Source organism: Emydura macquarii, unplaced genomic scaffold (genome assembly GCF_026122565.2).
Source record: "Emydura macquarii macquarii isolate MOO-44397 ecotype Brisbane River unplaced genomic scaffold, CSIRO-AGI_Emac_v2 contig_1876, whole genome shotgun sequence".
In the NCBI taxonomy this organism is placed as follows: Eukaryota; Metazoa; Chordata; order Testudines; family Chelidae; genus Emydura; species Emydura macquarii.
This window is the reverse complement of record NW_027132013.1, coordinates 2,463,896-2,475,740: the sequence shown is the minus strand read 5'-3', so window position 1 is coordinate 2,475,740 and position 11,845 is coordinate 2,463,896. Positions and strand designations below refer to the sequence as shown.

Below are 11,845 nucleotides of genomic sequence, written 5' to 3'. Positions count from 1 at the left end.
GATTTATAGAGATGGGGGTGGGGGAGTACAGATTGATAACAGTAAGCTGAGGAGATTCAAAATATGATCTATTACCAGCAATTTAGCAGTAAAATAGAATGAAATCTAACCAGAGAATTTTCACAATTTCAATATAGGTATTGTTTGTTTAGCCTGGTAAACTAGGTGAACACAGGGTATTGGAGTACAAAACAGGAGCAAAATAACTTAACCAGTCATAGCAGGAAAGCAGTACCTACAGTTTATTGTATCTTGAGAAACCTACAGTGAAAAAACTAGATTTAACATCCACTTTGATTTTACCATGTTTTATGAAAATGTGTTTTCAAATCCAAGAAGTCCATCCCTTTGTCTTTTACTCAGGAGGATGGAGCTGAAATTGTTAGCTATTGTCACAGATTAGAATGTGCTTTTTAAAAAATTCTCCTCCCATGCCATAGCACCATCATAACATCATAACATCAAAATGTATTTCACTAAAGAATTAGGATTGACAGTATAGAAAGTGGGCAAGATTCTGCTCTATTGGAGTGGTATAAATCCAGAATACCTTCCTTTGGCCCCTTATTTACAGGATAATCACCTTTTAGTGGTAAAGTACACAGAGCTATTATAACCTCATTTTTTTTAACCAGATTAGTAATAGAAATACTATTGTTCACAAACAATTAGAACTTAGCAAAATATTAGGCTCTTTTCGGTGTAGAATAAACTTAAAACCATTTTGTCAAAATGTATTTTCTAGCTACTACAAACATTTCTTAAGATATAAGTTTACAAATATCTCCAGTGAGGTTGGAGAAGCAGAAGATTTTTTAAAATACCCTACGTTCTTATCAATGCATCACTGTTTTACTTAGCAAACAATCTGTGGCATCAACAGAAGTGTGAAATGTGCCTGTTACAGAAAGTTTCACTCTGTCTTTTCCACTTGAGTGAGGCCACCAAACCCAATGCCTTTGGGACCAAAATTCTTTGCATAGCAAACTGCAAAAGAAAGGGAGAAAGAAGTAATTAATATTTTGAGTATTTTTATGTAGAAAGTAATACTAAAAAAATTTACTTAATTGGAAATCACAGTTAAGTCAGTACAGTGGCTAGGAAGAAAAAAATAAACATGGATTCTCTTTCTCAGGCATCTAACAATGCAACTTCATTCACTCTTGTTTCTTTTGAGATAGACAAACTTGTTAGCTGTGGCTGCAGGTCAAGTCAAGCTCCTTTTAGAACAACTTCCAGTACTGTAAAATACTCAGAAAAATCTAGGTTACAGGTATTAGAGCAAATTCTTACTCGCATGAACATTTTTTGTTTGCAGAGCATGTGGAATAAATATTAGGGCTGAAATTTTAAAAGGGTCCTAAGGGAATTCCTGTTGAATTCTCCGTTAGGCATCTTTGAAAATCCGAGCCTAGAACATTGACATCAAATTCTTCATACCCTTTTCAGACTACTTAAGGGTGGATTGACTCTATGGACTTGCATGATCTGAGAGAGAGAAATCCAGAGTAAATCCATTATCTTCAGTGCTGTTAGCATATTTATGAAGATCTTTGTTTCCCAGTGTAACATACTTGGAAAGAATGCCACCTAAGACCATGATCCTTTAATGAGAATTGTATGGGCAGACCTGTGTCCTCGTTGAAACCCACTGAAGTCAGTGTGGTCTAGTGTGCGGTTTGCCCACATGAATTATTTTGCAGGATCAATGTGCCTCTTAGTGGAGAGAGAATCCCAAACTTGGGAAGACAATATTTATGGAAGAAGATATAGATTATTTTGCTTTTTTAAATTCACTTCCAATAAATGATGAGACACTGATGCTGCTAGGGGACTATATAGTATAGCACTACAAAGTATAGCACTTATTTTGAAGCAAAGAAAGGGAGTGACTTAAATATACTTTCCCAAAGTTGTTGTTCAGGGATCTAACAAAGATAGGTGATGATGCATACATTTTGTCCAAATAGAACAGTCTTAGAAGGATACATTCTATATCTCATAAGTAGATTGTGCTTACCTTTACAGTAGAGTTCTCCATCTTTGTCTGTAACATTTGTAGATTCAAGGCTTTTTCCACAAATAGCACAACGGAAGCAAGTCTTATGCCAAGGCTGAGAAAGAAGGCAGAGACATTACAAAAAATTTATAACTAAATTATATCAAGTAGCCAGTATGAAATTTTGACAAGCAACATATAAAGGGTTATAGCTTTATATTTTCTTTGGATGAATAGATTTAAATTGTTTAATTTTCATTTTATCTCAACAACATGTTCCATTTTAGTCACAGTGGGCCAATATACTGATTTTTGTCATTGCACTCTGTCCTGATATGTGACTTCTACTGACCACCTTACTGGCTGAGATGTCTCAAATGGCAGTCACACTTGAATCAGATCTTATGGGCTATACAGCAATCGCATATTAGCCATTGCTTCAAATTTCGAGACTGGAGAATATTCCACTGAATGATCCTAGAACAGTAGTTCGCCACCAGTGATCCACAAACTGGTAGCAGGTTACATGACACTGGCTTCATTTTTTATCCAGCTACATAATCATTAAAAGCTTGAGAAATAAATAAGAATTTACTGGCTGGCACGGGGATATTAAGGAGAGGTGGTGGCCCGTGCAATAGTGAACAGTAACAAGGGGCCAACAGACCCAATTAAGATGTGGTTCACAGTGAAAAAGTGAGGTCACCTGTCTTTATCTTGCACCTGGTATATGGGTAAAGAAGACTGAGAGATCAAGAACTATGTATTTGATATAATTCAGCGGAACTTAAAACCAAACAATTTTAAAAGATCTTTTAAAAAAGAAAACAATGAAAAACATGTAACAATCCCTTACTTTTCCTCCTCCCATTATTTTCTCTGCAGCATATACTGATTTGCCACAACGGGGGCACTTATCCACGTCTCCAAATTTTTTGGCAAACTTTGAAGGGTTGGTAGGTGTAGAAGGGCGAGCAGGCTTTGGTGAGCTGATGGAAACAGAGGATTTTTAGTAGATTTAAACATCGCTTGAAAAATTGTGTTTCTATTCTCAAAATCTTCTTTCCCACTCAATGTATTATGCACTCTTTTGGAAGGGTTAATCAACATTACAGTATTGGTTCTCAGGATGTGAATCTTGACGTGTAAAACAAGAAAATAAAAACATTCTGCAGAAGTGCATTTTACAGTGATAAAGAGCTATTGCTATGACTAAGGTAGCAGATGACTTTGCCTTGATTTTAGTGAATAACAGCTGTTCATAACATTACAGCTAGCCATGAAGATGGCAGTGGCTATATGCATGAAAAAGACCATTTAACAGAAAGGGAAAGGCCAGGGGAATCTAAGAAAAATACTTTGTACTAAAGATGTATATAAAAATACAAAGTAGCAATACTCAGTGTTCTCTCTCTAATCAGCTAGCTGCTGGGACTTGTTAGTGAGAGGTTAATAAAAAGGGACAGAAATCTCACATGCTGTCCTCTTGCTTCATTGTAAAGCATCAGCAGGTAGTTTTTGTTTGTTGCCTTCAAAATGCCTATACTATGTCCAGGTCAGCTACATGAGAAAAAATTATTTCAACCTATATTTTTGAACTATCAGCCCAAGCCTTCCCATTGTCACCTCTTAGTCATTCATGGAGCGATCTCTGAATTACTGGATTGTCAGACTGCAACATGTCATTAAACCTACAGGAATTAAAAATTTCCTGATGTGACACTCACGGTTGGTAATGAATGTGCCTGTGACAAAGGGTTCCTGATAAATACGCTAAGCTTGTATCTGTATGGATATATTAGCTTCATTACAGTAATGCTGAAGGAAAATGTTGAAGTCATTTAGAAATTTGCAGCTTTGAGAATCACAAAAACCTATTATAAAAAAACGTATTGACAGACAGTTATCTGCAGTCAGGATTCTATCCCTCTGTTGAGTCCTATATCCTCAAAGTGGTATGTGACCCGTGAGAGGATTTATAAAGGATATTTTCCTGTAGAGGGAAAAAGTTAACAGCTCATGGTACTGCGATTATTATTATATTAGTAAAATATAAGTACAATGCAGCCCCTTAAAGGGAAAGATATTTGATTCTATTGTTCTATGGTGAACATGACTTGTGGCATTGTGCAACTACTATCAAATTACAGTTGCAGTGAATATCTAGGTGTGTGGTGATATGTATGTAAAGCAAGGTCTCCTTCTCTACTGTAATTGCCTATTGAAATAGGAAATAATTTATAAAGAGGCTTTCAAGAGACTGAACGTTATTAAAAATGGGCAGAAATAAAAAGACCCATGGAAGAAAAACCTATGATTGCGTCTATTATGCCACTTATGCTAGATGTTGTTATGGATACTGAATGAAATATTCAATAAATGGAGAATATGCATTTTATTTTTAAAACGGTATACTCAATGGGATTTAACTCACTGTTGCAGATCCAAGCCTAGATGTTCGCCAGTATCAGTGCTGAGACACCCTGCCCCTTGTCCATACCCAATACCTTTGGGACCATATTTTCTCCCATAACAGGTTTTGCAATAGATTTCAGATTCGTGAGCTGCAACTGTAGTACTGTCCAGAGCTTTTCTGCAAGCCACTGAAAATAGAAAGGAAAAGTGCATATAACATTTTGTATTTACAAATCTGAGTATTAACGTAGCTCAGAATTATTGTAATATCAATTATCATTCTGCTCTTGAAAATGGTTGATATAAATCCATGTAATAGCCTCATCTGGGACACTGAGTTTATTGCTGGTAACCCTATCTAAAAAAGAATATAGAAGAAATAGGAAAAGAGGAATTCTGATGTATAGCCATTGCAAGGTAAATACATATTTACAAATCTGGACATGGGCTAAAGTTACCGTGTGGTCTCTCACTGAAATAATTAGCATATATCTGCTAAAAATTATTAAGGAAAGTTATAACCTTCTTAATATGCTCTCCATTGCGGTATGGAAAAACCTGAAGCAGAAGATTAAGGGTATATTTAATTCTTGATCCTTGTGCATAAACCTCTAACATTAATGAGAGTTCCCTGCTTAAAAGGTAGATAGCTTATAACACAAACTTCTCCTTGGAATCCCTTAATTGCACATGATTGAACTGAAGTATTATGGGAATTCTACGCAAGTGCAATTTCAGTTTTGAAGGAACCTGATTTCCCTTTATTAGACAGGACAAAAATATTGGTTACTAATGTACACTTCCTCCACTATATATAATTTATTTAATTGTTGAAATATTCCCTACTTTCTTATCCTTCAAAACTGTAATACTACATCCTGCCAGGCCTGAGTATGGAGGCCAAAGATTGAATGAGGCCCCCTCTTAAAACTAGAAGAGGTCCCTCCAGGAAGATAAGGCCATTGCAGAGAAGCTTAAATGAATTCTTTGCATCAGCCTTCATTGCAAAGTATGTGAGGAAATTTCTCACAGAGCCATTCATTTTAGGTGACAAATCTTGAGGAACTATCCCACATTGAGATGTCAATAGAGGAGGTTTTGAACAAATTGATAAATTAAACAGTAATGAGTCACCAGGACCAGATGATATTCATCCAAGAGTTCTGAAGGTATTCAGATATGAAATTGAAGAACCTACTAACTCTGGTATGTAACCTATTGCTTAAATCAACCTCTGTACTAGATAACTGGCCGATAGCTAATGTGATGCTGAGTTTTAAAAAAGGCTCTAGAGGTAATCCTGGCCATTACAGGCCAGTAAGCCTCACTTCAGTACCAGGCAAATTGGTTGAAACTATAGCAAAGAGCAGAATTATCAGACACATAGATGAACATGATATGTTAGGGAAGAGTCAACACAGCTTTTGTAAAGGGAAATCATGCCTCACCAATGTATTAGAATTCTTTGAGGGTGCCAACAAACATGTGAACAAGGTGATCCAGTGGATATAGTTTACTTGGACTTTCAGAAAGCCTTTGACAAGGTCCCTCACCAGAAGCTCTTGAGCAAAGTAAGGAGTCATGGGATAAGTAATGCGATAAGTCATGTGTCGGTAACTGATTAAATGATAGGGTAGGAATAAATGGTCAGTTTTCACAGTGATGAGGTGAATATCAGGGTCCCCCAATGATCTGTCTGGAACTAGTGCCATTCATCATATTCATAAATGATCTGGAAAAAGAGGTAAACAGGGAGGTGGCAAAGTTTGCAGATGATACAAAATTACTCAAGGTAGTTAAGTTCAAAGCTGACTGTAAAGAGTTACAAAGAGATCTCACAAACCTGGGTGACTGGTCAAGAAACTAACAAATGAAATTCAGTGTTGATAAATGCAAAGTAATGCATGTTGGAAAACATAATCCAAACTCTACATACCAAATGTTGGGGTCTAAATTAGCTATTGCCACACAAGAAAGAAATCTTGGTGTCATTGTGGATAATTCTCTGAGAACATCTGCTCAATGTGCAGCAGCGGTCAGAAAAACCAGCAGAGTTTTATGACCCATTAGGAAAGGAGCGGATAAGAGAAAATATCATAATGCCACTATTTAAATTTATGCTGTGCCCACACGTTGAATACTGTGTGAAGTTCTGGTCACCCCATCTCAAAAAGTATACTTAAAATTGGAAAAAGTAGGGAGAAGGGCAACAAAAATTAGAAGCATGGAACAGCTTCTATATGAGAAGAGATTAAAAATACTGGGACTATTCAATTTGGAAAAAAGATGACATATGATAGAGGTATATAAAACATGAATTGTGAGGAGAAAGTGAATAAGGAAGTGTTATTTATCCCTTTGCATAATGCACAAACCTGGGGTCTCCCAATGAAATTAATAGGCAGCTAGTGTAAAACAAACATAAGAAGGTGCTTCTTCATACAATGCACAGTCAACCTGTGGAACTTGTTGTCAGAGAATTTTGTAAAGGCCAGAAGTTTGTATCTGGGTTTAAAAAAGAGATAAGTTCATGGAGAATAGGTCCATCAATGGTTCTTAACCAAGATGGTCAAGGATGCAACCCCATGTTCTGAGTGTTCCTAAACCTCTGAAGCATCACACCTTCTGAAGCATCTGGCACTAGCCATTGTCAGAAGACAGGATACTGAGTTAGATGGACTAGTGCTATGACCTAGTATAGTCATTCTGATGTTCCTACGTCATTATGGCTGGGGCAGTATGCATTGCATTTGGTGTACCTATCCTATAGATAAATAGAATAGTAAGCTAGAAAAATTCTCTCTTCTAAACTATCTGTTACCTGGCTGTAAACATTTGGGGTCAAATTGTCAAATAGAGGGGTTGGGGGGTCTCTTTTGTGGGTGCAAAAAGGGAATTGATCACAGTAAGGCTCAGCTTGCAAGCTACATATTTCTAACCACTCGTGGACAATATCTCAATCAAAGTGTTGTCCAGGGAAATAGCCCCACTCTGATTTTACCAGATGTTTCAAATCCATCAAGAAGAACTTCTGGGCCTAACCTAGAGGATTGCTTGTCTGGTGGTTGAAATAGGCATGGCTTTGGCCAAAATTGCATCACCACAGAAAATATTTGCAAAGTTCTAAAACTTCATTATATCTGTGGTTTCCTGGCAATAACTAGAATTGCTGGTCCCGTGTATTGGTATCATGTGTTGGGTGGGATTCCAGACAAAGTGTCTCCAGAAATTCCTTCTGAAGACCTGAAATCACTACTTGGTACAATGCAGAATTAAGTATCATTCATGGATCAACTCAATGGCCCTTACATATTCACTATGGAAACAAGCCTCAGCAGGTGGGAAGTGTATCTGGAAGACAAGATGGGTAATAGGCTACACTGAGAGAAAAAGAAAGCATAAAGCTTCCTGAGTGTACATCTTGTACTGCCTAAAGTTTTCTAAAATCTAAGACATCACCTTTTGATTTACTTTGAATGCATCACTCGTGGCATTTCTGAATAGAATGCAGAGAGTAACCAAAAACTGAAAGTGCCTTTCAGAAGCAGTGTAAGTAATATTCTAGGTAGAGAAGAATCTGGTGCCTTTGAAGGCAAATCACATAAGAGGTATCCTGAAACAGAAAAAAGACCTGAGATCATCCTGATTCCCACCAGCCCCAAAGGCATGATTTTGGGGTCTAATAGAGCCAGCCATGGAACCTCTACTGCCCTTTAGAGAACACCAGACCTCATGAATAAGGGGGTCCTTTTCTCATCTTGAAAGTGTAGTTCAGCAGGGATATAAGGATTTAGGACTGGAGAGAATCTCCTGGGTCATCAAGGCCAGTCCCTTGCTTGCAGGCAACCCATTGTATAATCCCATTCATAAATTTATCACGCTCCATTTTAAAAACTAGTTAGGTTGTTTGACCCACTACTGTTTGGGAGGCTGTTCCAGAACCTCACTTTTCTGATAATTAGAAACCTTCTAATTTCCAGCCTAAATTTGTGCCTGGTCAATTTGTTCCTGTGAAAACATTGTCCGTTAGCTTAAATCTCTTAAATCTTACCCCTTCTGAAGTTTACTCCCCTGATGTATTTATAGATCTCAATCATATCCCCTCTCAGCTTTCTTTCTGCTAGCCTAAACAAGACAAGCTATTTTAGTCTCCACTCATAAGAAAGGATCTCCATTCCACTGTTCGTCCTAGGAGCCCTTTTGTGCACCTATTCCAGTGTGAATTTATCTTTCTTGACCATTGCCAACCAGAATTGTACACAGTATTCCAGATGAGGTTTTACCTCATGTACTTGCCTATCTTTACTGGAAATACCATGCGTGATATATCCTAGGATCACATTCACAGCTGCATCACTGCATCGACTAAAACACTGTGATCAGCTAATACACTTTGGTCTTTCTCCTCTTCAATCATTTCCAATTGATGAGCCCCCAGCTTGCAGCAGATATTCTTATTGGTCCCTATGTATATGATCTTGTATTTACTTGCATTAAATTTATTCCCATTTCTATTACGCCAGTGCTCAAGGTCATTCAGTTCTTGCGGATTAATATTCCGAGCCTCCCCTGTATTGATAATGCCTTCCAACTTTGTTTCATCAGCAAATTTTATTAGCATGCTCCTACATCTTTGCCCGGTTATTAATGAAAATACTAAATAAAGCTTGGTCCCAAGACCAGCCTTGAGGAAATGCCACTAGTAACCTCCGCCCAGCCCAATAGTACTCCTTTCAACATCTCCCTTCATGTTGTCATCTCCCTTCTAGCCAGTTCCTTACCTACCTTACTTACAGTTATTGTATGAATCCCCATCTTCTCCAAGTTAACTAATTATTTTGCAGGTGATACCATGTCAAATGTATTTCTGAAAACCAGCTCTACTGCATGTCCCTTGGTTAAAACATCAGTTATCTTGTCACAGAAAGATATTAGGTTAGCCTGGTATGATCTCCATTTAGTAAACCCATGTTGCATTTTAATCCCATTTTCCATTTACCTCCATTTCTTTAATTATTCTTTCCTTCAAGATTTGTTATGCAGTCTTGTATTCTGTTGAGGTCTGACTAATGGGGCTATAGTTGCCTACATCACTTTTTCTCCCTTTCTTAAATACAGGTACTATGTTTGCTGTTCTCCAGTCGTATGATACAATTGCCAATTTTTATAGATTTATTAAAAATTCTTGTTACTGGACTTGCAATTTCACGTGCCAATTATTTCAGTATTCTGGGATGGAAATTATGCAATCCCCCCACCACCAATAACTTGAGCAACACTAGAGTCATTAATATGCTTAAAGCACCCAGATAGAACTCAACCAGGAATTCTGTTCCTTTACCTTGCCAAGTTTCACCTCTGATGTGAGAGAAACAACAAGAATCTCAAATATCTGGTGATCTCAGCTCTACTAGAGTTTCTCAAGGATGTTTTGAACAAGGTTCTAAAGCCAAACACCAAAGATAGATAGGTACACCAGATCTGTTCTTTATGCAAGGATGTTATAAAGTTTAACTCACTGCTGAATCACTTGGAGATATTTGACTGGAAGATGCCATAGAAATGTCAAGACATTGGTAACAGGATACAAAGTTTTATCCTCTAGGTCACCAGTTTAAATCTAGCCCAGAATGAAAGAGACCAAAAGTTAATAAGAGCTGACAGCTGTTAGTGGTCTCAGTTCAGTTCCCAGCGAACAGGTGTCCATGTTATAAAAAGCCCACAGCACAACTACCACCAATTGGCACCGCTGTGTCAGTAGAGTAGCCAAGGAGTGAATGGGCATCGAGCATAGATTACGCTCTTGCCCTAGAAGGTACCTCACCAGGTTAGGTGAGACAGTTTGAAGAATGGTACATTGTGATTGCTCATGCTATCCCTCTTCTATAAATAAATAGCTCTCGAAATTGAATTCCACTTTCAATCCAGAACTTTTCAATAGCATTAATATTATGAAAACTAAGAAGCAATAAAGTTTATCAAGTAGTGACCATGTTTTTCAAAAGGGACTAGTAATTTTAGGTGCCTCAAACCTTTTTCTTGGGAGGACGGGGAACCCAACTTGACACTTAGAAAAGCATGATTTTCAGAAAGTACTGAGTACCCACCTCATGTCTCAAGTAGGGCATGTGCAAATTGAGACATCCAAAATCACTAGTCACTTTTGAAAAATCTCAGCCATTGTGTACAAAGTGTTTGATAGAAAAGAATGGGAGTGGGGGTAGAACTGGCCCTTTCTCCAATGCCCTTTGGACAAAGGTTATCATCACTTCATCCCCCTCACCTTAATACGCCTGCAGGTTTGTCAAGACTAGCATCTAATTTACACACTGACTAGGTGATGTGAAGAAAAAGGCAGATTAGCTCATGTGAAGAGCACAGCATGATGATGTACACAGTGAATAAAGGGTTAGAAGTTTAAACTCCAGAAAGGTTAGTTGGTTATTTTCCAAGATTTTTTTTAATGAAAAGAAAAAGTTATGGAGCAAACTGTCTAACAAGGGGCCTGATCTAAAACTCATTTGAAGTTAGTGGGAGTCTTTTCTTTAACTTCAGGAGGTTTTGGATCAGGTGCTAGTTGCTAATAGGCAGTACAGTCACAAAAATAGACAAAGCTATCTATAAAAAAACCACATATTTGCAATTTTTTAAAATTAATGCCAATAAAACTAGAAGCTTCTGTTAATTTGTGAACCTGATCACTCTGTGCGGCATTCTCATCTGTTCTGCAATGATAATTATGTTTACTGTGGGAGTTGAGGGATGATGGAAACTCCAGCAGCAGATAAAACGTTTCTATTTTTGGCACCATAGGGATAGAGTATCTATGTGCCACAACAGATGGCGCAAAAGCCCTTGAAGTGCTATTGTTGAAATAGCTCTGAGACCTGTCATCTGCTCAGAGACTGTTCATAAACCATCACTAAGTAGTTTCAGGTTTATAAAGCGAGATCCTTCCAAATATCCATCACAGGCGTGTTTTAAGTAAAATCCAAGCGGGAAACAAAGTAGATAAACAGCAGTCTAAACAAGGGAGTGTTTTATTTCACATTGTTCACAGGACAAATTGTGCAGATAAGTGTCACCTATAATTAAGGTTGCAGGACACTTCCCATTATAAGACTATTATCAGTTGCAGACAAACTTTAACTGTTTGGGCTGAAATTTTCCATGCTGGGTTTCTGCCTCAGGTTTTGGGTTTTTTTGTTTTGTTTTTTTTTTAAAGTTTTAGCTAAAATGGTTCAGCTGTGTCCAATAATAAATTAGGGAGAAATATTTTATTTCCCATGTTAAAATGGTTTTTTTACAACTGTTTTATTGAGACAGGCTAGTGCTTCCATGTTTTGGAGCAGGGACTTGAAATTTGACTGGGTCGGGGAGGAAGGGGACTGCTTTTTGTAATCCTGGTGAAAATTTGCCCAAACCTGGCCA

At 37.6% G+C, this 11,845-nt stretch overlaps 1 protein-coding gene across 1 annotated transcript in view; it reads right to left on the bottom strand.

Moving 5' to 3' along the window:
* Positions 1–218: 218 nt before the first annotated feature.
* The window catches only part of CSRP3 (cysteine and glycine rich protein 3), a 25,286-nt gene continuing 13,659 nt past the window's right edge, over positions 219–11,845 (bottom strand). Inside the window, exons 3-6 of the mRNA XM_067558207.1 lie at positions 4,434–4,602; positions 2,856–2,988; positions 2,021–2,114; positions 219–987 (exon numbers count right to left, since the gene is read on the bottom strand). Coding sequence (XP_067414308.1) covers positions 914–987; positions 2,021–2,114; positions 2,856–2,988; positions 4,434–4,602 — 470 coding nt within the window. The 3' untranslated portion in view covers positions 219–913. The remainder of the gene's footprint in view (positions 988–2,020; positions 2,115–2,855; positions 2,989–4,433; positions 4,603–11,845) is intronic.